Raw genomic sequence first — 27,124 nt, 5'->3', positions numbered from 1 at the left:
CATGAGGAGAAATATGTTTGTGAGTTATTAACATCATGCTCTGAAGGGATGAACAAAATGACAGGGGAATTTCATATTTACATAAAACTGTTTGATTAAATATTCTTTTTCTTTTTGACTGTTGTAAAATTGAAGTCTGATGATGTCATTCCATCAACGTGGGAACACAAGTTGCTCTCATTCAAACTTTTGAATTTGAATTTCTATAATTTTGAATTTTTATGTATTGCTTTGCACTTTGAACTTGACAAAGACAGGCAAGCTGATGAAATATCATTCAAACCAATAAAACATCTATTGAAATTGCACTGCGCTCTTTGTATTGTCTATTATTATTATTATCATTATTATTATTATTATTATTATTATTATCATTATTATTATTATTACCATCATCATCATCATCATAAAGAGCAGTGAGCTAGCAGAATCATTAGCATTTCATCTGTCATACGTTCTGAGTTCAAATTCAATTAGAGTGCTGAGGTTGATCCAATCAACTTACCCACTTCCCAGAAGTTGTTGGTCTTGTAGCAAAATTGAACAGCATTATTATTATTACTAATCTATTATCAGATGCTGGAACATCTTTGACCATAGGCCTGCTCAATCAGAATTGGCCAAGGATGGGTGGGGCACTAAACATCAATAATGATAATGACAACAATACTTTTTTACTCTTTACCATTTTTTGAATTTGTTTCATTTTAATTGGGTTGTCCAAAATCCTGCGCCGTGCTTCTTCCTCCTGTTTCCTTTAAAAAACACAAAGAGAACTCTAAGAAACAAAGAATTCAATACATCTGTTCATTTCAATAGTAACACAAAAGTCTTTAGTTTTCTAGGATTTGTATTTATAATCAATATTACATCACTGTTATGACTGTGGTTGTCAATAACATACATGTCAGGCATCAAGAAAAACACTATGTGGTTGCTCAAACTGCTAGAAATAGCAAACACATCTTAATACATATCACACCTTAATATTTTATGAAAAGAAATTACATTGAATAATGTAGGCCTACAGACACATGAAGTGCCCTGCTCACGGACACAATGTGACTGCCAGTCCAGGAATTGAACACAAGTACTTATGACTGTGGTCTCAATACCATAACCAAAGGCCGTGCACACTCGTGTGTGTGTGTGTATGTGTGTGTGTGTTTGCTTGTGTGTATATGCATGTTTTCATATATTCAATAACAAAGTACAAGTAAAAAGCACCCACAACACTCTTGGAGTGGTCGGTGTTATGAAGGGCATCCAGCTGTAGAAACTGCCAGAACAGATTGAACCAGTTCTCTCTCAAACCGTCCAACCCATGCCAGCATAGAAAGCGGACGTTAAATGATGATGATGATGATGATGACACATTACCTAACCTTAAAACATTAGCTAACCCGTTAGCATTCAGACTACTCAGTTGAATGTATCATCATTATCGTTTAATGTCCGCTTGATGATGATGATGATGATGATACATTCTGAATGCTAAACATCAACATTTAGTGTCCATTTTCCATACTGGCATGGGTTGGATGGCTTGACAGGAAGTGGCAAGGCCAGGAACCACACCAGGTTCCATGGTTTGTTTTGGTTTGGTTGTTATGGTTGGATGTCTTTCCTAATGCCAACCACTCCACAGAGTATACTGGGTGCTTTTTAATTTGTAACCATCACCAGTGTTGTTTACATAGCACCAGCACGCATGCCAATGCTTTTTACATGGCAACTTGCTTACATTGCTTTGAATTAATCATGCATTATCTTGAGGCTCCAAGATTACACAAGTGCAATCATTTATTTTTAGTATGACATTAAAGAGTAGGTGTGAGCAGCAGGATCCGGCCAGTTTGAACATAGAACAGGTAGAATATTTAAGCTGGATAACCAGTTTAAATGCTAAAGGGTTGAATAACTGTCAGCACCTTTAATCTACAGTATTATTTAAAATCTAAAAGGGGAGGAAAAAATATTAGTCAGTACTCAATAGTATTTGTTTTGTTTTGTTTCTTTTCTTTATAGGAAATATGGGAGACAACTCCAAATATATTTCTGCCTTTTTGTCTCTTAGCATGTCATCAGCAGAGGTGAAACCTTCCTATAACTTGCCAAGATGGCAAAAATATTATCCAATGCTCAATATAATAGTTTTGTTGGATGTTTTTATTTTAGGAAATATGGGGGAATAACTCAGGTTATATTTCTGTCTATTTTCTTTTTGCATATCATCAGCAGAAGTGAAGCCCTGCCATAAGTAGACAAGACGGTTGCAAATCAATCACTTAGACTGTAAACAAATATGTACAACTATAGTCGCAGGCACAACTGTGTGGTTAAGAGGCTTGGTTTGCAACTACATGGTTTTGGGTTCAGTCCCACTGTGTGACACGGTGGACAAGTCTCTTCTATTATAGCTCTGGACTGACTAGTTCCTTGTAATTGAATTTGGTAGACGGGAAATATGTAGAAACCTGTTCTGTGTGTGTGTGCGTACACGTTGCGTATGATTGTGTGTTCGAGTGTATCTGTGTTTGTCTCACCCCACCACTTAACAACCAGTGTTGGTTTGTTTACACTGAGATAAATTTAATAGTAGTGCAAAAGGGACTGAAAGAATAAGTATTAGACATACTAAAAAAAATACTTGGGTCAATTTGTTTCACTGAAACCCTTCAAAATGGTGCCCCCAATATAACCGCAGACCAATGACTGAAACAAGTAAAAGATAAAAGCTAAAAGATAAAGAAATTGAATAAGTGGTTCCTCCCAACCTCATGGTTCCGGGTTCAGTCCCAGTGCATGGCACCTTGGGCAAGTGTCTTCTACTATAGCCTCAAACCAACCAAAGCCTTGGGAGTGGATTTAGTAGGTAGAAACTGAAAGAAGCCTGTCGTATATACGTGTGTGTGTGTATCTGTCCCCCATCACTGCTTGACAACTGGTGTTTGTGTGTTTATGTCCCTGTAACTTAGCAGTTCAGCAAAAGAGACTGATAAAATAAGTACTAAGCTTTTAAAAAAATAAATCCTGGGGTCAATTTGTTCAACTAAAATCCTTCAGGTATGGCCACAGTCAAATGACTGAAACAAGTAAAAGAATATATAAATGCATTAGCTCTTTTGTTACTGTATTTTTGTCAAAATATGTTGCCTTTGTGTCAATTAGTTTCAAAACTAATGGAAAATTTAGTAAAATAACAGTCATGCTTAAAATGCTGTTTGGAATAAAAACTAAAATGAAATTCTGGTGGAATTTTTAATTTAGGTCATTTTAAAAATGGAATCTGTATCATCAAACCAGGAGTGGTTTCAGGCAGGTAAGTATCAAAAGGGTTAAAACTGATGCTTCTGTAACATTCATTATTGAAATAACTTCTTAATTTAATGGCTGTCTTCTTACCGCATCACAAAGAGTGGATCTTCTCGCATCTGCGTGGCACTGTCCATCATTACATTAGTCTTGATTCGAGTCGTGAAGTTGGTACTGAATTTACCTGGATACAAATATAAAGGAGGCATATTTATATATTACACACACACACACACACACAGATAGACAGATTGATGGATAGATAGATAGACAGACAGACAAACAGATAGATAAAGATATAAATATACATATGTATATGCAGTCCTACCCATGCATGGAAGGACTTTAAATATCTTGAAATACTAAAGAGTAAATTTATTCAACAAAATTGCCATTGGCTTCACCCACAGCCTTCAGACGACTTCAGAATCTCCTGCAACTCTTCTGGATGGTTTCCTTGTTTAATTTGGTGAATGCTGCCATAATCCTTGCCTTCAGTTCATCTTTGGTGTTACAAGGAGTTTTGTTGGTCTCTCGCTCAACTGCACCCCACACATAAAAATCAAGGGGGTTGCAGTCTGGGGAGTTAAGTGGTCAGATGTTAGGAGTGATGTGGTCGCAGAAATTGTCTGACAGCCATGCCTGGGTTCCCCTGTTTGTGTGGCATGGTGCACATACACATACATACAATTATATACAGGTGGCCCAAAAGTAGGTTTACACTTATCACATAGGCACTTTAAATTTCGTTTGAAACATTTTGTTACATTTAAATTTTTATCTTATAATTAACTAAATTAGCATAGAATAATGGTTTCGTTCTTTTTTATAATTAAGATCTAAACTGTTATATATATGAATGCGAAAAAGATAGTTCAATAACTGTAAACATACTTTTGGGCTACCCTATACATATATATATATATATAAAACAAGGGCTATATTTAGTGTCCATCTAAAAAATTCACTCATAAAGCTTTGGCTAGACTGAGGTTATATAGTATAACACATACATTATCATTATCATTGTTCGACCGTGGTCGAGACAATGGAATTTACCATGCTACGCTAGACTTCACGGTCCATCATGGCATTACGGAGGTCCTGTTGCTGGATGCCTGTATCCCTGGAGATTACATCAGGGTAGGAGAGTGTGCGCCCTCTGGTATTGCGAGTAGATGGCTTCCAGAGGAGAAGAGTAGAAATTACCTCTTTTTCAGCTCTACAACAACGTCCAGCAAACTGGACTCTCTTACCTTTCACAAGAGATGACACAGGTGGTAGTTTCCCATATATCTGCATATAACACACACTTACCATGCAGCTGGACTGAACCCAAAACTATGAGGTTGGGAACAAACTTCTTAACCACACAGCTACACAAGACAATAAATAGATTAATTAATTAGATAATTAGTACTTGTCTCCAAGACAATAAAGTGATTACATTACCATCTTTAGTAGTTTCTGATTTCTTCTCAATGTAATTATCGACTTTTCTTCCCATAAGATAATCATCGGTGTCCGGTGCCATGCCTTTATACATCCAATCAAGATTGCTCTCCCCTTTTCTGCAGATGGAATGCAATTAAGAAAAAACAATCATTTTACTAATTTGGGGGGATTTTTTAAATAATAAAATGAATTTTTATTGAGCAACATATTTTTATAGGAAGAAAAGAAAGAAAAACTTAAAAGAATAAAAGATCAAATTATCGAGAAAAAATCCAGAATTCCTTCAACAGAGAAACAAAGAAAAAGAGATGGGGATTAAGTAACAAAAGATGAGGAGAAGGGAGTCACAGGTTGTAAACCCCAGTCCAAACAATGTGTTCAGCCGCACCTCATGGGCATAATTCCAAAGGCATTGCCCCAGAGAATGGCTAGTAACACACGTGGCAACAGTCTCCCAACCTTGCAGGGATCATTTCTCAGGCAGGCTGCTGTGATTATGATTTTGTGGAAGAAGTCAGCAATGCGAGGTCCAAGAATACCTGAGAGCTTGATGCTGACCAGTAGAAGCACATAGTAGCCAGTCAGGCTCCAGTATTTGTTAAGAACCCCTACTCAGCATAACTAATTGTAATTGGTAAAAATAGAATTCTTTCACAATGAGGTGAGCAGGGATGGATAGGTAGAATTAGTAGAGTGTCAAACAAAAATATTTTGTGGTATTTAGTTACAACCCTTTGTGTTTCCGTCTCAAATCTAGCTGAAGTCAACTGACATTCATACCTTTGAAGGGGTCAATGAAAAAAAAAATATATTTCTTTATTGCCCACAGGGGGCTAAACATAGAGAGGACAAACAAAGGGATTAAGTCGATTACATCGACTCCAGTGCACAACTGGTACTTTTTTAACCGGCCCCGAAAGGATGAAAGGCAAAGTCGGCCTCGGCGGAATTTGAACTCAGAATGTAACGGCAAACAAAATACCGCCAAGCATTTCGCCCGGTGTGCTAACGGTTCTGCCAGCTCACTGTCTTGATGAAAAAAAAAAAAAAAATATATATATATATATATACATATATATATATACACACACATATATATATATAGGTGATGACTGGATGACTTGAGATCAGATTTCTTTTGCACCCTTTCAGAGTTGATAAAATAAAGTACTGGTCAAGTACTGTGATTGATTTAATACCCCTTAACTGATCCCTTCCACTTAATTTTGGCTTTGTACCTATCTTTTATTGTTGACTTGTTTCAGAGATTTGATTGTGCCCATGCTGGGGCATCACCTTGAAGGGTTTAGTCAAACAAATTGACCCCAGTAATTACTGTCATGTTTTAAACCAGGTACTTATTCTGTAGGTTCCTTTTCGCTGAACCACCAAACTACAGAGATGTAAACAAACCAACACTGGTTTCAAGTGATGGTAGGGAACAAACACAAAGATGCAAACACACACACATATACATTCTTTTATTCTTTTACCTGTTTCAGTCATTTGACTGTGGCCATGCTGGAGCACTGGCTTAAAGGGTTTTAGTCAAAGAAATCGACCCCAGGAGTTATTCTTTATTCTATCGGTCTTTTGCCGAACTGCTAAGTTACAGGGGACGTAAACACACCAACATCAGTTGTCAAGAGATGGTGGGGGGATAAACACAGACACAAAGAAACATACATGCATGCATCCATCTATACATACATGCATACATATGATGGGCTTCTTTCAGTTTCCGTCTACCAAATTCACTCACAAGGTATTGGTTAGTTACAGTAGAAGACACTTGCCAAAGGTGTTACACAGTGGTACTGAACCCAAAACCATATTTCCAATCAGCAACAAAAATAAACACAGCGGAAACACCAGAGAGAGGCACAGGTGTAACTGTGTGGTAGGAAGTTTGCTTCCCAACCACATGGTTCCAGGTTCAGTCCCACTGTGTGGCACCTTGAGCAAGTGTCTTCTACTATAGCTTTGGGCCAACCAAAGCCTTGTGTTTGGATTTGGTAGACAGAAACTTATGTGTGTGTGTGTGTGTGTGTGCATGTGTGTATGTGTGTTTGTCCCTCCACACCACCACCACGTGTGTGCATGTGGGTATGTGTGCGTGTGTGTGTGTATGTGTGTGTGTTTGTCCCTCCCCACCCCCACCACCACCACGTGTGTGCATGTGTGTATATGTGCGTGTGTGTATGCGTGTGTGTTTGTCCCTCCCCACCACCACCACTTGACAACCAGTGTTGGTGTGTTTTTACATCCACATAATTTACCAATTCTTCAAAAGAAACCAATACAGTAAATACCAGACTTAAAAAAGAGAAATACAGGGGCTGATTCATTTGACTAAAAAATTCCTCAATATGGCACCCCAGCATGGCCACAGTCTAACGAACAAAACAAGTAGAAGATAAAAGATAATACAAGAATAAAATCCTTACTTGGCTTTCATAACTTCAACAATCTTTTTCTTTTCATCGCTATCCATGGTGTTGTTTTTGTTTGCTGAAATTAAAAGACAAAATTTTATTAAAGAATTATTCTTCAAGATATGGAACCAATGAAATAACAATACAAACCTAAAGAATATAAAGTGCCAAAAGCAATTATTCTCCACAAATGGAAGCATACAAAGAAGAGGAATCTATAAAGTGACTATTTCAACTGCAAAGTTTCCAAACAGCAAACATATCTGGTTTCCTCACCACCAACTTTAGGCATTTTGGATCTGAAATGTAAAGAATTGCTGCAAAGCAATTTTTCTCATGCTCTCCTTCCAAACTTGCTTCCTCAACATAGGAGTGCATGCCCTTTTAAAGCCTAGCCAGGCTCATGGGGCTGGTTTCCTGGTTTCTATGGCGTATGTGTTCCCCAGCTGGATGGGACGCCAGTCCATCGCAGCGTTACTCATTTTTGCCAGCTGAGTGAACTGAAGCAATGTGAAATGAAATGTGTTGCTCAAGAACACGTGTCGCCCAGTCCAGGAATCAAAACCACAATCTTACAATCATGGTGCTGATACCCTAACCACTAGGCTATGCGCTCCACAAACTCAACATAGGAGTACCAGAGATAAATGACTGATGATTGACAACATGACTAGGCAATTAACAAATTGCAATGTTCAGTGACTTATGGATGATGAGTTTAAATTGGACTATTAGTGTTTCTAAGTAGGACACAGAATTTTTTTTTTTTTCTTCAGTATATCAGTCCAATCATATATTAAAAAAGAGAAGTTGATCTTCATCTGTCTGTCCATAACATGTAAAGAGAGGGAAAATAGGGAAGAGAGAAATAGAGAAAGAGTGTGTGGTGTGTGTGTGTGTGTGTGTGTGTGTGTGTGTGTGTGTGTGTGTGTGTGTATGAAAGATAGATAAATAGACTATATGTATACATATATATAGTCGTTTTTTTTTTAAGTCTGTGTTGCTTTAAGATACATGGAATATTTTATAAATATTCCTGTTCAAGTATCATAATAGCATGAAACTATTAGTAGCTCTTTCAATTGTGTATTTAAATTGACATATGTATATATAATATGCATATATATGTGTGTGTATATATATATATAAATTTTATTTCATAATGAGATAAAAAACCAAGGCTGCGTAGATTTTAGAACATTTATAGATAGAAGGTCTTACAGCTGTTTCTAGGATATTTATTATATCCCTTCATTGGAGACGGTGTGAGAGGATGGTTAAGAAATAGTTAATTTAGATAAGATATAAAATAGAGAATGTGGTGGAGGAAATAAAAGAAAATAGATGTGAGATATGTAGGGATATTGCATTTGTAGATCCATTTTTATTTTAGGCAGAATAGTATGCAAATAATATTCCAATACCTTATGAGTAAAATATATATACATGTATATCATCATCATCATCATCATCATTTAGCGTCCGTTTTCCATGCTAGCATGGGTTGGACGGTTCAACTGGGGTCTGGGGAGCCCAGTTGAACCGTCCAACCCATGCTAGCATGGAAAACGGACGCTAAATGATGATGATGATGATGATGATATACATGTATATAATATATATATATATATATATATATATATATATATATATATATATATATCTATATAAACGGCAGTTTGTCTGTGCGTGTTTCTGTGTGTCTGTTTGCTTGTACCCTCACCCTGACCACGGCTTTCAACCGATTCTGATGAAACTTGACACACACATAGCCCAATGTCATAATTCAAAACTAACGCACCGAAAATTTTGAAAAGTTCGCCCAGTTCTGAAAAAAAATCGATAAATTCGACATGGGGTCGAGAATCAGAAACACAAACCACAGACTGTTTAGGGGACGCAACTCGACCTTTTTAACTCTCAAACAAAAATTTACCATCATTTTTTTCCCATTTTTTTGCTATTTTTTGGCTATAACTCTCTAAAAATGCTTTATAGTTATTTCCCTTACAAACCCGAGCAATGCCGGGCGATACTGCTAGTATATATATACATATATATAATACATAGCTATTTTTGAAGGTTGTGTATGTGTGCGTTTCTGTATGTCTTTCAGCATATAGATATAACATAGACATTAAAAAATGACTTTCAACTTTGAATAATTTATAAAGGGACATACATGATTAACAAATATTTTTACCAACAGCTTAGTGATGGGTACAACCAAGTACCAAACTATGAGGAAAAGGTACCAGACATTTCTGAAGTTGTGCTTAGCTGTAACAGACCAGTATTCTCTCCAAGGACTGTTTATTTTTCTTTCTTGTACTTAATATATCAACAATCAGATTTAACAAGGAAATGTGGGAGCCCTTACATGGTCCTTCAAATTGCTAGAAATAGATAAATCTAACTTAAATTACACCCTACGATCTGAGAAAACACTTATTTGTGGTTCTGAGTTACATGTGCAGGAAAAGACAGAATGGCTACAATGGAATGGAATATCTGTAGTTATAGGTTTGTTTGATCAGAGATGACCGAGAATTTACAACAATAATAGAGGCATTATTTACATTCGACAGATATTTGTCCTCATCTTGTTTGTTGTTAACACAACGTTTCAGCCTTCATCAGGTGTCTTGGGGAAATTTTGAACCTGGGTTCTCATTCCTAAGGTTTTTTGTTTGTTTGTTGTTGTTGTTGTTGTTGTTGTTGTTGTTATTATTGTTATTATTATTATTATTATTATTATTATTATTATTATTATTCAGGTCACTGTCTGGAATGAACTCGGAATCTTGGGGTTGGTGGCCCGCACTCTTAACCACTATGCTAGTCTCTATGTGGCTCTTTGCCTCATTACAAATAGACCAGTGAAATTCTTAGAGCATCCAGCGAGATGCCTTGTCATGTCTGTTCCATTTCTTTGGGATCTAGGTTCAAATTTTACCACCTACCACCAGCCTTCTCATAGCAGAAGACAGAGATCTTCAGAACCTGGTTAATGGTTACAGGTCTCTATAATCAGATGAAGTAATGCATCACTACAAAAATTTGAGGACAGAACTTACATTGAAGTGAAAGAAAAGCCTAGACAAACAGATGAAAAAAAAAATTTTTTTGAATAAACTATTAAAATTAGAACTTACCTGAAATATTCTATGTCAACTGATTTGTTAATCCTGCAAAACGTTGAACTTCTTAAATCAAAGATAACCTCCCTGAGTCATTCAATGGCCTCTTGTTAATCCGGACAGGCTTTCTGCAAGAGAAGAAACTTTGGTGGAATGGACATGTAAAAGAAAGCATTATGAAGACTGGACAATTACCATTATCATCATTTTAACATCTATTTTTCAATGCTTGCATGGGTCAGACAGGATGCATTGGACAAGATTTTCTAAAGTAAGATGCTCTTCCTGTTCCCTACATTCAAGCAAGGCAATATTTTTTCCCTAGTGCAGACATGTTCTTCTAGGAGATTGCAACCAAACAGCACCACTTGAATCACAGTGCTGTTTGTTTACAATCAGCATGTGATATAAAGACAAGGAAACATAGACACACACAGATAGGCACAGGAGTGGCTGTGTGGTAAGTAGCTTGTTTACCAACCACATGGTTCTGGGTTCAGTCCCACTGCGTGGCACCTTGGGCAGGTGTCTTCTACTATAGCCTCGGGCCGACCAAAGCATTGTGAGTGGATTTGGTAAACGGAAACTGAAAGAAGCCCGTCGTATATATATGTATATATATATGTATGTGTGTGTGTTTGCGTGTCTGTGTTTGTGCCCCTAGCATTGCTTGACAACCGATGCTAGTGTGTTTACGTCGCCGTCACTTAGCGGTTCGGCAAAAGAGACCGATAGAATAAGTACTGGGCTTACAAAAGAATAAGTTCCGGGGTCGAGTTGCTCAACTAAAGGCGGTGCTCCAGCATGGCCGCAGTCAAATGACTGAAACAAGTAAAAGAGTAAAGAGAGATATATATCGCAGCTGGATGATTTCCAACTACTACTGATATATTTTTGCATTATTTAAAACAGTGCTTCCATAAACAATATCTCTGGCTCAATACTGCAGTTAATTTGGCTTTCTGTGATGTATTTGCTTTAAGCATGATAGGGAGATCGCAAACTTAATCTAATACTGCATCTGTAAAACATTGTGTGTGTGTGTGTGTGGCCTCATGGAAGCAAAGTGGCTGAGTTCCATTTGAGTGTTGGGCCTCACGAGACAAGGTGGCTGAGTTTCTTTCAAGCGTTGGGCCTCACAGAGGCAATGAACAAGACCTTTGGCATTATGTTGTGCATGAGAAGAAGACACATCAAGCTGAGCAAAACCGCAGTTGTGGCAGATACCAGTGTCACACAAATGGCACCCGTGGTGGTGGCACATAAAAGCACCCATTACACTCTCAGGGTGGTTAGCATTAGGAAGGTCATCCAGCCATAGAAAAACATACCAAATCAGACTGGAGCTTGGCACAGCCTTCCAGCCCAGTCAAACTGTCCAACCCACACCAGCATGGACAACAGACATTAAATGATGATGATGATGATGATATGTATATATATATATATATAAGTTTAAAATGAGGCACAGGAGTGGCTGTGTGGTAAGTAGCTTGTTTACCAACCACATGATTCCGGGTTCAGTCCCACTGCGTGGCACCTTAGGCAAGTGTCTTCTACTATAGCTTCAGGCCGACCAAAGCCTTGTGAGTGGATTTGGTAGACGGAAACTGAAAGAAACCCGTCATATATATGTGTATATATATATATATATATATATATATATATATATATATATATATGTGTGTTTGTGTGTCTGTGTTTGTCCCCCTAGCATTGCTTGACAACCGATGGTGGTGTGTTTATGTCCCCGTTACTTAGCAGTTCGGCAAAAGAGACCGATAGAATAAGTACTGGGCTTGCAAAAGAATAAGTCCCGGAGTCGAGTTGCTCAATTAAAGGCGGTGCTCCAGCATGGCCAGTCAAATGACTGAAACAAGTAAAAGAGTAAAAGAGAGTATACAATTCCCTCTCATATGTATATAAATATATATAATTATTCCACTTACAAATAACCTGGTATTAAAATTCAATGTACATATGCTTTGGAATAAAGCATTAGTGTAGCACAGAGTGCAATATGGAATTCAATAACTGACAAAGGAACAGGAAATTATAAGTATTCCCACCTGTCATGTGGGAGACAAGAGCTTCTTTTCAGTATCCACCTACCAAATTCATTCACAAGGCTTTGGTCAGTCTAGGACTGAACTATGCATGAAGACACTTGACCCAAGACGCTGCACGGTGAAAATCAGAAACCATATAATTGCAAAATGAACTTCTTAACAAACGAGCCGTGCCTACGAGCAATGTTGATGGATTAGAAAGAGACTGAATAAGTTAAGGGTGTGAATGAACTACGAAAAAAGTTTCACTTCAGAAGTAATCAATAAAGAAAGCATAAACCTGTCAAAAGTGGGGACAGAGATGTGCTCAGCTGTAAAACCAACACTGATGTTATTTTGGCTTCTTTAATAAAATAAACATACATGCGCGGGAGTGGCTGTGGGGTAAGTAGCTTGCTTACCGACCACATGGTTCTGAGTTCAGTCCCACTGTGTGGCACCTTGGGCAAGTGTCTTCTACTATAGCCTCGAGCCGACCAAAGCCTTGTGAGTGGATTTGGTAGACGGAAACTGAAAGAAGCCCGTTGTATATATGTATATGTATGTATATATATATATATGTATGTGTGTGTGTGTTTATGTGTGTTTGTCCCCCCAGCATCACTTGACAACCGATGCTGGTGTGTTTACGTCTCCGTAACTTATCAGTTCGGCAAAAGAGACCGATAGAATAAGTACTAGGCTTACAAAGAATAAGTCCTGGGGTCGACTTGCTCGACTAAAGGCGGTGCTCCAGCATGGCTGCAGTCAAATGACTGAAACAAGTAAAAGAGTATATACATATTAATGTTAATCATCTGCAAAGCACAAGGGGCTGATGCCCTAATCCAATTGTTACTGTTGCTGCTGCTAATATTGTTTAGCCCCGGACCAAGGATATGACAATGACATTATCCAATTTGTCCATTTCATATTTTGTGTTGTTTTAACACTGTGGTATACTATTTGAACATTTGGTTGTTATTTCTTGCAGATCAAGCGACCATATAGAGTCCCCTTCTGTTGTTGTTTAACCCTAGGTCAATCCTGATCAAGCGGACCTACGATCAAATGTACTGTTTTTTCTAGCAGGCTGTATGACCACATAATGGCTCCTATATTAGCTTCTTAAATCTGATTTTTGATATATATCAGGTGGATGAGAGAGAGAGAGCAAATAAAAAGGAAAAGAATTGCTCCCTCGATAGGATAATGGTCTGTTACAGCTAACTACCCCACCCCCAGGAAGATCTGGTACTTATACCCTCACAACTAAATAAAAGTTTGAAGCATTATTGAACAAGAATGCAATGTCCCAGACAGTTAAAGTTGGCTGAACTCATGACCCTTGAGTCACAGAACAATCCAATTAGCCATCAGTGGTTTATACCTTTGGTACCATACTGAGGGGAAGAAGGGAAACAAATTCTATTGGTAACATTATAATTGGGGTACTCTTCCGATTACAATGAGTGTTCCAGTTGATCCAATCAACAGAACAGCCTGCTCATGAAATTAACACGCAAGTGGCTGAGTACTTCACAGACATGTATAGTCTTAATGTAGTTCTCATGAAGATTCAGCATGACAAGGAAAGAGACAAGGTTGGCCCTTTCAATCACAGGCACAATTGATTTTTACTGGCCGAGAGGAATAGAGCTATGTAAAGTAAAGTGTCTTGCTCAAGGACACAACACATTACTGGGAATCAAACTCACGGTCATACAATCGTTAGCCAAATACCCCAACCATTAAACCACTGAACTAGTTGTAGTTGGCATCCTTTTGTCTCGGGAGACAATGGAGTTGCGCATAAACTAATCCAGTCTGTTTTTACATTTCATGTCCTCTCCAGTTTCCTCTCCGGTTTTGCGCAAGGCCTGGGCTAGATGTAAGAAAATCCTGGGTAGCCCAATCGTCAGGATTCCTCTCTCTCGACCTTGCTGATGTAGTCGAAAGGAATGTAGGGCATTACGTTTGGCACCAGCTTGGTTGCAGGAGCTGCCGGAAGAGTGTCGAGTCGAACACTAAACCGCCTACGGGGCTCCACTCCAGATTTCTTTGAAGGTTGTCTCCTAGTAACGAATCAGATTTTTCTTATCTTTTATATGCTCTATGTCAAGCATGGCTGTATGGTTAACAAGTGACACTGCATGATAGTTGTCATGCAGACAGTGTTATTCATTTCCAATATTCAGCAAAAACATGTCTGGCCATGGGAAAATATTACTTTGCATGGAGAAGTGGACATTAAAACAATGAGGATAATGATGATAAAACAATGTTAAGACAATTTACAAATTTATGCATTGAAACCCAAATAAGAACATTTATAAAATGTGGAACTTCCTTAGGCACCACAAGTACGTATTACTATCAGAGACTTTACAATATATAAAAATATAAATTTATACTGAAAACATCTTTTCAGCAAACCACAACATTATTTTTTTTTATCACGCTTGTTTTAGTCATTGGACTACAGCCAGGTCGGGGTACCACCTTTAAGCTACTCAAATTGTCTCCCTTACTAATTTTAAGTTTGGCACTTATTCTGTCAATCTTTCTTGACAAACTGCTATGTTACAGGGATGTAAACAAATCTACACCAGATATATATATATATTATATATATATATATATATATATCATCGTTTAGCGTCCGCTTTCCATGCTAGCATGGGTTGGACGGGTCAACTGGGGTCTGTGAAGCTGGAAGGCTTCGTCAGGCCCAGTCAGATCTGGCAGTGTTTCTACAGCTGGATGCCCTTCCTAACGCCAACCACTCCGCGAGTGTAGTGGGTGTTTTTTACGTGCCACCTGCACAGGTGCCAGACAGAGCTGGCAAACGGCCACGAATGGATATATATATATATATATATATATATATATATATGTATATATATATATATATATCTGTATATATATATATATAATATATATATATATATATATATATGTATATATATATATGATGGGCTTTATACATACATACATATATGAATATATATGTATTTATGTATATATGCATGTATTCTTTTATTCTTTTACTTGTTTCAGTCATTTGATTGCACTCATGCAAACTGACCCCAAGACTTATTCTTTGTAAGCCTAGAACTTATTTTATCATTCTCTTTTGCCGAACCACTAAGTTACAGGGACGTAAACACAAACTTATATATATATATATATATATATACACACACACACACACATATATATATATATATATATATATATATATATATATATATATATATTATATATATACAACAGGCTTCTTTCCGTTTTCGTCTACCAAATCCACTCATAAGGCTTTGGTTGAGCCCATTATATATATATATATATATGGGCTTCTGACAGTTTCCAACTACCAAATTCATTCTCAAGGCACTGGCCTGCCCAGGACTAGAGCAGAAGACACAACTACCCAAGGTGCCATATAGTGAGACTGAACCCAAAATCATTTGATTGCAAAACAAATTTCTTAACCCACAGCTATGCCAATAAAAAAAAAGATTCTTTTTAGAAGTTCTGTTTCCAAAATTTTATAAATGCTCGTACATCACTAGATACAATTATTTTTAATAAAAGTTAGAATTTTTTTTTTTTTTCTGAAATGGAAACAGGGAAAGGAATGACATAAAAAGAATATGTTTAGTCTCACAGGCCTTTAAAGGGTCAATGGTACCGCTTTTCTTCCTCTGTCTAGAGAGTAAAAAAAAGACTAATGATGGTCTGTGTTGGCAATTAGTGAAGCCCTGCCTGAAATACAGGCAGACTAAAGGAAGACAGTCGTAAAACAAAAACAAAACAAAAATTGGTCATTGTGTTCCCATATTTGGGATGGTTCTGCCATTATGCACATTAACATCTTGGACTGCTTCCTAACAAAGTCACTCAACAGGTTGGCCTTCATCACTAATAGACACAGTCCAGCCTCTGGCCCTCAACTACACTGTCTCCCCTCTTTGTCTTTCCTATTGCTGTTACACTAGCTCATCTCATATCTCCCCCATTCAAGCACCTTTAACCCATTCAACTCTCCACCATTGCATCAACATTGCTGTGTCCCTGCATTAAAAACACTATTTCCATCATCTTCCTACCCTACAACATTATGCCTCTGGAATCACTTCCCTGCCTGTCTTTCTTGTAAGGGTTGACCTGCAACAGTTCAAACAAAACATTAACAACATCAAGCTCACTAGTCTTGGAGGGCCTGCAAAGGTTAAGGGCACTCAACAAGTTAAAACAAAAAATTCATAAAAACCACTTTCTAGAAAGAAAGAAACAAAGTGATTAACATAATTAAAATTACATAGGAATGATAAGACATTAATTATCATGCTAATTACATCATTGGGGTCGACTTACCTTTTTTTTTATCAGTAGGCTCAAATTTTTTTAACACATTTACAATGGCACAATAACCAGATAAGGGTAAGTAACCCAAGTTTGTATGGGTATAGGTGTGGGTAATAAAGAAATAAGACCTTTCAATATCCTGGGGTCCATGGGAAAACTTATTTATATAAAAGGGGTCTGTGGTAGTGAAAAGGTTGCAAACCACTTTACTATAGCCTCAGGCCAACCAAAGCATTGTGGGTGGATCTGGTAGATGGAAACTGAAAGAAACCTATTGTATGTGTGTGTGTATATATATATGTGTGTGTGTGTGTGTGTGTATTAATGTGCGTGTCTGCGTTTGTTCCCTCCTACCATTGCTTGACAACTGATGTTGGTGTGTTTTTGTCTCCATAACTTAGTGGTTCAGCCAAAGAGACTGATAGAATGAGTACTGGGCTTACAGAGAATAAGTCCTGGCGGGGGGGGGGGGGGGCATTTCTTTGACTAAAATCCCTTTAAGGTGGTACTCGAGCATGGCCGCAATCAAATGACTGAAACAAGTAAAAGAATATATGATGGATTTCGTACAGTTTCCTCTCCACCTAATTCACTCACAGTGCATTGGTCAACCTGGGATTACAGTAAAAAAAATCCTTGCGCAAGGTGCAAACTTCTCTACCACACAGCCATGCCTATGTCTATAAAATCAATCAATTTCCTACAATTGACAGGTAATGATGACGATGGTAGTAGAGGCACTGATGATGTTTATGACGGTGATGAAAATGGTAATTACTTCATAATTAAAGCAGCAGCAGCAGCAACCTCTATCAATTGATTCAACAACAAAAGTACTGTATAGTTTTTACACAATTCTTATTAGTGAGTATTCTCATGTATCTTTCCCTTCAAGTTTTCTCCTGAAATTTAAAATTGCAATTAACCAATCAAGCACTCACGTACATGTACATACACACACACAAATATACATACATGTATGTGTATGTATACATCTGACAGGTCAAAGAGAATTTCTTTGTTTGTCTCTTCCAAATGTAACTGTATGACATAAGCTTAAATATTTCAAAAACAAAAAAATTGAGAGCAAATAGAAACATGGCTTCATCCTTTTTATTATTGAACATCATCGTCATTATTATCATTATTAATATTATTATTATTATTATTGTTATTGTTATTAGCAAGAGCTTCTGTTTCATGAACAGAGGTGTCTGTTGTTTTGTTCATGTTCAATGCTTTACGCTGTAAATTAAGTTTCATTACTTTTTGTAAAGTACTTCTAGGTATTTGCAGCTCAGCTGAGCGCTTTCGTGTCGATTGCGTTGGTGAGTTCAAGATTGACTGTTCCACAGCCACAATGTGCTCAGTAGATGTCGCCGGCCGCCCACAGCGAGAAGCATCCAGAACACTGCCGGTCTCAAAAACTTTCTTTTCCCACTCACGTAAAATCCGAGGAGTGGGAGCCTGCTTCCCAAAGCGCTGCTCAAACGCTCGTCTTATCTCTGGAACTTTCTGTCGGTTTCGTACACGCTCATGCATCCAAACAGAGGCTATCAGTCTCTCCTCTATACTGTAAGGGCTTTGGTCACACATAGCTGGGCACTCTGAAAAAAAATCAAAACAGTAAACTGATCCCCAACCTAGAGACCTATACTTCATTTTGAAATAATAACAATATTATTATTATAATCGTTATTATTATTATTATTACTATTATTATTATTATTATTATGGTAATAAATATTTAAAACATGTTAATTGAACATAAAAATACAAGAGACACAATGATAATTAAAAAAAATAGAACATATAACAGCAAAATATAAATACAAGATGGTCTGTTAAGAGGAACAACTATAAGGTGATTGAATCAGGCTTCCCCAGTATATCGTAGGTATTGTCTTATTGTTTTCTGAAAGGAATGAATGAATGATGAAAGAAAGACAAGTCAAAGCCCCCAACCACCACTGGCACTAGGAGCAGCAGAATAAAAAAGGGTAACATGAGAAATTAAAGCAGAAGACAAAACTCCATTCATACCCTTATAAATAACCCAGCTCAAAACATCACAAATCCTTTGGCACAGAAAGTCATCTTTTTATGCAAAGCTCTGCTTCTACCACTTATACACTGGACAGTTCCAATCAGTTTTTTAACTTTTTACCTTTCAGATTTTTCTGTCAAAAGTAAAAGGATAAAGACCCCCTTCAGTCATGAAGGACCATGAGACTGCACCCAAAATGTTCCTCTCCAATGCACAAGTCCAGGCAAAGTGGTTTATGGAAGACCAGCAGTCGCCCATGCATACCAGCTTCCCCTCTCCACACCACCGATGTCATCCAGGGGATAGGCAAAGGCCCAATACAGCTTGGCACCAGAGATGTCACAACTCATTTCTACAGATGAGTGAACTGCAGCAACATGAAATAAAGTGTCTTGTGCAAGAACACAACACACAAACAAGCTTATTTATTCACATTGTTTTGAACTAATCATGTATTATCACATAACTTTGATATTTTGATGATGTGAATGTTTATTTTTTAAGAATGACATTGTAGGAGATGTGTGAGAGGCTGGATGCGACCAGTTTGAACATTAAAACAAGTAGAATATTTGGGTTCGATAAGCCTGGTTTAAATGTTAAACAAATAAATCATACCTTGCACTCAATGGTGTTCCACATTGCATCAGTGCTGCACAAGAGGTGACTAGGTGTTTTGCATCAAGCTGTAAAACAATGCCTTGATAATATATTCATTTGTGTCTCCTTGTCTTAACACTGCATGGCACCTTGGACAAGTGTCTTCTACTATAGCCTCAGGCCAACCAAAGCTTTGTGAGTAGATTTGGTAGACAGAAACGGAAAGAAGCCCGTCATATTTGTATATATATGTATACATGTGTTTTTGTTGCTGTCTCCTTGCCTTGAATACATGTGATAATTGTAAACGAGTGCCACCATCATGCAAGTGGTGTCCTTTGTTTCCAATCTTAAGGGAAAACAAGTTTGATTGTGAGAGAATATTCCCTTATCTGTATCTGGAAACAGGTGAGGCTTGCTGACAAGAAGCACAACCAATCACAGAAAATCCATCTCATGCAGGCATGGAAAAATGGACATTAAAATAATAATGATGATGATGGTGATGACAATGATGATAAAGGAGATTTGACAGCTATTTCTAGCAGAAAATATAATGTTATAACACTGAAATATTGTGATCACTCTTTACTCTTTTACTTGTTTCAGTCATTTGACTGTGGCCATGCTGGAGCACTGCCTTTAGTCGAGCAAATCGACCCCAGGACTTATTCTTTGTAAGCCTAGTACTTAATCTATCAGTCTTTTTTGCCGAACTGCTAAGTTACAGGGACGTAAACACACCACCATCGGTTGTCAAGCGATGTTGGGGGACAAACACAGACACACAAACATATATACACACGTACATATACACATATATATATATATATATATATATATATATATGTACGACGGGCTTCTTTCAGTTTCCGTCTACCAAATCCACTCACAAGGCTTTGGTCGGCCAGAGGCTAAAGTAGAAGACACTTGCCCAAGGTGCCACACAGTGGGACTGAACCCGGACCCATGTGGTTCGTAAGCAAGCTACTTACCACACAGCCACTGCTACGCCTGTGAAAGTTACTAAATTGGCCAACAGTTTGTGACCACAGTGGATGCTACAATTATGACATGTGTCACAATAATGGATGATGGAATTCAAGCATTGTTATGATATTGGAATCTTGTGTGATTGGTGTAAACATTGTTATGCAATGATATTGCACTCTAGTGTGGTTAGTATTTGTATTAGTATTATAACATTTGAAAGAGTTAGGCAGCAAGCTGACAGAAACATCACCGCGCCATTTCGTCCACCTTTATGTTCTGAGTTCAGACACCACCGAGGTCGTCTGGGATCTTTTCGCTTTGACCGGCAGATTTTTAAAATAATTTCTTTGTAACTAAACACTTTTAAACTTTGTATACTGGTAGAATGTGTTTATGAAACACCTTTTTCTTTTGGCTTTCTTGAAAAAATTCTGTAGTTTGTAAGCTATTTGTTGTTTAATTTCTTGCATTTCGGCAATTTCAACCAATCAATGATGTCTAATGAGATGAATACAATTTCTCCAAATCTTTGTCAACAACAATTATTTGCGGCGTCATATGAATTTGTTCCTGTTATTTATGAGAAAAAGGATACCATGTGGCCATAAACTGAGGGGTCTCTCATAAACAGAGCTGGATAACAAAGCCATTCCCTCTTTAGTGTCCACCTATAATTATGACCCTAGTATCGATCTATTGCATTTCGATTTGTGTTAGGGTTAGAGTTAGTTAGGGCTAGAGTTAGGGTTAGGGTTAGCGTTAGGGTTGGGCTAGGGTTAGAGTTAGGGTTAGGGTAGGGTTAGGGTTAAGGTTAGGGATAGGGGTGGGGGGAAGGATATCTTTTTTTCTTCAGAAATGTAAATAAACCCAATCTGTTTCTTAAATGAATATATAATATGTAATGTGTGTATTTGTGCAACAGAGAGGGAAATTAAAACTGCATATGTTGTGAACTTAGAATATGTGTTTATTAATAAAAGTTTAATAACGATAATCTTTTATTCATACGAACGTAACTGATATGAAATATGTCATAAATAACAGGGACAATTTCATATGACACCGCAAATAATTGTTGTTGACAAAGATCCAGAGAAATTGTATTCACCTCAATAGTCGTCATTGATTGGTTGAAATTGCCGAAATGCAAGAAATTAAACAACAAATAGCTTACAAACCACAGAATTTTTTCAAGAAAGCTAAGAGAAAAAGAAGTTTAAAAGTGTTTAGTTACAAAGAAATTATTTTAAAAATCTGCCGGTCAAAGCGAAAATATCCGTCGTCTGTGCCCTTTCCTCCTTTCGGAATCGATAAAGTAAGTACCAGAAATTGCTGGCCTTGTGCAAAAATTTGAAAGCAAGATGCTTAGAGCACCGAGGTTTCTCAAGGGGGCACCTAAGTACTAAGCTCAACGTTGCTTAACTTTGGTGATCGGACGAGGCATTCAACGTGATGACTTCTTTTTTTTTACCTTATTATGGAGCTTCTTATGCGATCATCAGAAGTCATAACCAAATCTAACAACAAGAATTCTTCAGAATCTCAGACAGCAGGAAAAATCAACCGCAACAATAGCACAAATAACAATTACTGCCGCTCTTTCGATTACTGTACATATAAACTGGGAATGCCGAAAAGTGCTGCGTGTAAGTGAAAGCCTACTTTCGATTTGGCATTGGGTTTCACTTTGCCCAGCTTATGTGTACAATAATTGCCCCCAAAACTATGTCCTAGACAAACAAGCTGGCACGAAAACAAAAATTCTACAGGTACCAAAAACAAACTGAACCCAACTACAGTTCGACAAAGTGAAAGTGACACGCTATAATCCAAGATCATCCTTTAATATTTCTCACAGACGGATTAAGATCAGAAAGGATCTAGATTAAATACACGGTTGTTCTTTCAGTTTCCAAGTCAATGCGGATTAAACAAACATATGATCAAAAGACATTCTATCTGGGTATGACCATCGGGATTAGATTATCTAATGCGTCTCTTTTCTTTCCTCGAGGCAGTTGGGTATAAAATAAGGAAGATCTGACTGCTATTTCTAGCATGTCGAGTGACTATATGAAAACTCTTTCATTGGCTTCATGCTTCTTGATGATTTTAGATCGATGCGTCGAAGGGGCTGACTGGATCTATTCAGATAGGCGCAAAACACCAACTGTTTACTACTCAGAAGCAACGAGGGAAGCCTACACGCCGACGCACGACCTTCAAGAAATAGCAGTCATGTCTCTCTCAAAACATACTCGTGTTAGAGAAAAGAAAGGCCACACTAGATATTGCGATTTGGTGCATTCCTTACATGCTGACAATCGTCGAGCTTTGGTGCACAACTTTCACTTTCACCAATCAACAATCGATTACACATTAATTATGCCTTACAAAAAAAAAATAGAAAAGCTCAGAAATATTAATTATTTTCTTTTATTTGCGACGGATGAGGAGATATACAAAGACAAAGTGTGGGAATTTACAAACAATGAAATAATTTGAAAATAGTATATTCTCCTAGCTTCTTAATTAGACGCTAATTAAGCACACTAATTGGCAGTGGGGACCCCTTAACTTGTTTTCTTTCCTCTTTCCATCAAACTACACAAACAATAAAACACGGAGCTAGGCTTTAATTAAAAAATGCTTTTTAATCTTACCTGCTATTCAAAATTTACTCAGTAGATGAATTATCTTTGAGAACGTCCCATAAAAGTTGGTCTTTTTACTGTTTCCCCACAAAACATGAAATAAAACATAAAAATCTGCCCCGAAATGAGGGAAACTTTCGACCAACCCCAAAAAACAATGGAGACGATGTGGCGGGAATCTCGCGAGATCCGTCGTTGCCAAGACAGCGAGGAGTTGTTTGCTCTTGGATTCGACTTCCAACTTAGCGACTGATTTCCCGGTCTCTCTGCTCTATTATAATTCTTTAAGGTGGTGAGCTGGTAGAAACGGTAGCACACCGGGCGAAATGCGTAGCCGTATTTCGTCTGCCGTTACGTTCTGAGTTCAAATTCCGCCGAGGTCGACTTTGCCTTTCATCCTTTCGGGGTCGATAAATTAAGTACCAGTTTCGCACTGGGGTCGATGTAATCGACTTAATCCCTTTGTCTGTCCTTGTTTGTCCCCTCTATGTTTAGCCCCTTGTGGGTAGTAAAGAAATATATAATTCTTTGCCCCAGCATGGCCACAGCTCATTAGCTGAAACTGGAAAAAAATCAAAAATCAAAATCAAGGGGTGATCTGGCAGAATCGTTAGTGCGCTGGGCAAAATGCTTACCTGCATTTCTTTCCAAATTCCGTCGAGGTCGACTTTTCATTTGCTCTTGGGGTCGATGAAATAAGTCAGTTGAGCACTGGAGTTGAATTAAACGACTGCTTCCACTCCCAAAATTTCAGGCTTTGTGTCTGTTGAATTATAATTTCCATTGAATTTCTCTGAGTTTGAGCTGTATTTTCTGAGCTCAGACTCCGAGATCGCCAATAGAAATTGATTCATTTGCGTAGGCAAAAATATATCTATCCTTATTTACAAAAAAAAAAAAAGAAAGAAAAAAGAAAAGAAAGTTACTAGGAAACGTAAGCCCCCAAGGCCAGAAATTTTCATGTTGAGAAGGCAATTACATCGAACGCAGTGTTCAACTGGTCTTTCTTTTATTGATCCGAAAGGTTGAGAGACAAAGGCGACCTCCGCGTCAATTGAACTCAGGCTGTAAAAAGCCGGAAGAAATCCTACTAAGCATTTTGTCCGGCGCAATATTGGTTCTGTCGGCTAGCTGCTTTCACGAAAACAAAATAATTATAATAAAATGGATGGGATAGTCACGGTTGGGGCGCTTTGAAAAATAACAAGCGGACATTTGGAAAAACAAATAGTGCAACGTTTGATGTTTAAAACATTCAACATAATGAACTGGTAGTTAAACCCCATTTTCACAAAATTCCGAATTTATTATACAAAAGCATTTACAGCATTTTATTAGAATATAACACGTATGTATCATACATATATAATATAAAACCACATGAAAAATATAAATCCAAAACTAGGAGAAAAATGGAAAAAGAAGAACAAGGAAAAGAAGAAAGAAAAACCATGAGATAGAAATTTTTTTTTAATAATTCATGAGGTCGCAAATGGCAACGAAATAGTTATTACATTAAATTTCATCGACATAATCGTAACTCTAACCCTTACCCACAGTGACCTTAAACTCCTACGCTAATTCAAACCCTAACTTTAATTCTAACCACTAAACTCTAAACCTAATTCTAACCTCGAATTCTATCATCTGCAGAATCTAGCCCTTAACTCTTGCTCTAGTATTAAATCTTAACCCTAAAACTTAATATTAATCCCCCAAACCCTAATTCTAGATCTAACTCTATCCTAAACCTTAACCCTAAAACCTAGCCCTAACGCCCGTTGTAACTTTTTTTCTATATATATTTTTGCCTGCACAAAGGAATCAACTACATATTTTTTATTACATTTTAAAAATTTACTATCTTTTTTATTCTGTCTTTTTTTTTTCTTTATAACCGGGTTCCAACCCGGTCGCAGCCACAAAGTTCCCCTGCCACACTTCTCGGTCTAACATCACTGCTTTGGGGTCCTGGATACATTCCAGCCCATCTGGCAGAACTCTAGAATTATTTCACTTTGGCAAACAACTTCAGATTGAGCTAGATATATTAGTCTATTATCTCCCTTGAACTGAAAGAGTTGCGTATCTTTACTCTTTACTCTTTTACTTGTTTCAGTCATTTGACTGTGGCCATGCTGGAGCACCGCCTTTTTTTAGTCGAGCAAATCGACCCCGGGACTTATTCTTTGTAAGCCCAGTACTTATTCTATCGGTCTCTTTTGCCGAACCGCTAAGTAACGGGGACATAAACACACCAGCATCGGTTGTCAAGCAATGCTAGGGGACAAACACAGACACACAAACACACACACGCATATATATATATACATATATACGACAGGCTTCTTTCAGTTTCCGTCTACCAAATCCACTCACAAGGCATTGGTCGGCCCGGGGCTATAGTAGAAGACACTTGCCCAAGGTGCCACGCAGTGGGACTGAACCCGGAACCATGTGGTTGGTTAGCAAGCTACTTACCACACAGCCACTCCTGCGCCTATAACTTTTGTTTTATAATTTTTTGCTTTTTCCTTGGTGATATTCTTGGCTAACTTGGTTGGTGATCTATGGTACAAAACGAAAGTAACTTAACATATTAAAGGAGCTCAGAAACTGTATAAAATAGCTAACGAAAGTTTTATGTGTGTCAGTATTCATGTATGCGCACCTACCAGTATTTTTGTGCTTTTTTTTACATATTTATTTTTTTATTGCCCACAGGGAGCTAAACATAGAGGGGACAAACAAAGAGAGACAAGGGGATTATCAAATTCCGATATAATCTTAATCTACAACATCTCTTTTACTCTTTACTCTTTTACTTGTTTCAGTCATTTGACTGCGGCCATGCTGGAGCACCGCCTTTAGTTGAGCAAATCGACCCCGGGACTTATTCTTTGTAAGCCCAGTACTTATTCTATCAGTCTCTTTTGCCGAACCGCTAAGTAACGGGGACATAAACACACCAGCATCGGTTGTCAAGCAATGCTAGGGGGACAAACACAGACATACAAACACACACACATACATATATACGACAGGCTTCTTTCAGTTTCCGTCTACCAAATCCACTCACAAGGCATTGGTCGGCCCGAGGCTATAGTAGAAGACACTTGCCCAAGGTGTCACACAGTGGGACTGAACCTGGAACCATGTGGTTGGTAAACAAGCTACTTACCACACAGCCACTCCTGCGCCTATCTGAAAAGTATTTGTAGAAAATTTCCAGAAAAATAATACCTGTTTCTGAAAATTATGAGAAAACAAATCACTAGGAAAGGGAGCATTTTTGTAGATATTTCAATCCTTGCTTTTCATCAGTATACAAGTACACAGCAGTCTCTCGCCATATCGCGGTTTGCCTATCGCTGTTTACTATTTAAGCTTACGTCGATTTCTCCGTGGTGTTGTTTTGCATTTATAATAAAATAAATATTTACAAATTATAAAAACAATGAAAAAATATACAGGCGCAGGAGTGTCTGTGTGGTAAGTAGCTTGCTAACCAACCACATGGTTTCGGGTTCAGTCCCACTGCGCGGTACCTTGGGCAAGTGTCTTCTGCTATAGACCCGGACCGACTAATGCCTTGTGAGTGGATTTGGTAGACGGAAACTGAAAGAAGCCCGTCATATATGTGTATATTATGCGTGTTTGTGTGTCTGTGTTTTCCCCCTAGCATTGCTTGACAATCGATGCTGGTGTGTTTATGTCCCCGTTACTTAGCGGTTCGGCAAAAGAGACCGATAGAAAAAGTACTGGGCTTACAAAGAATAAGTCCCGGGGTCGAGTTGCTCGATTAAAGGTGGTGCTCCAGCATGGCCGCAGTCAAATGACAGAAACAAGTAAAAGAGTAGTACAGTACTGTTTCTACTACGCGGTTTTTCACCTATCGCTGGGGAGCTTTGGAACGTAACCCCCGTGATAGTCGAGGGATTACTGTATAAGACATTCGTTATTCCATATCACTACAATTGTTTCTACACATCGTCACATCAGGGAGCTGATATAATTGACATATTGCGTAATGACTACCGTCTATCAAAGGTGTAACTAGCTGCACGTC

General features: G+C 37.9%; 1 protein-coding gene across 2 annotated transcripts in view; it reads right to left on the bottom strand.

The window, feature by feature from the left end:
- The window catches only part of LOC115215201 (pre-mRNA-splicing factor CWC25 homolog), a 29,518-nt gene extending 6,228 nt beyond the window's left edge, over positions 1-23,290 (bottom strand). Inside the window, exons 1-6 of one of the 2 annotated variants that reach the window (XM_029784394.2) lie at positions 23,065-23,290; positions 10,361-10,473; positions 7,218-7,281; positions 4,768-4,886; positions 3,406-3,499; positions 686-755 (exon numbers count right to left, since the gene is read on the bottom strand). In XM_029784394.2, coding sequence (XP_029640254.1) covers positions 686-755; positions 3,406-3,499; positions 4,768-4,886; positions 7,218-7,264 — 330 coding nt within the window. In that variant the 5' untranslated portion in view covers positions 7,265-7,281; positions 10,361-10,473; positions 23,065-23,290. Of the gene's footprint in view, positions 1-685; positions 756-3,405; positions 3,500-4,767; positions 4,887-7,217; positions 7,282-10,360; positions 10,489-23,064 lie in introns of both variants that reach the window. The other variant, XM_036505443.1, reaches the window with a different exon arrangement.
- Between the last annotated feature and the right edge of the window lie 3,834 nt (positions 23,291-27,124).

This window comes from Octopus sinensis, linkage group LG8 (assembly GCF_006345805.1).
Source record: "Octopus sinensis linkage group LG8, ASM634580v1, whole genome shotgun sequence".
Lineage (NCBI taxonomy): Eukaryota > Metazoa > Mollusca > Cephalopoda > Octopoda > Octopodidae > Octopus > Octopus sinensis.
Note: the sequence above shows the minus strand (reverse complement) of the source record. Positions and strands in the feature narration are given on the sequence as shown.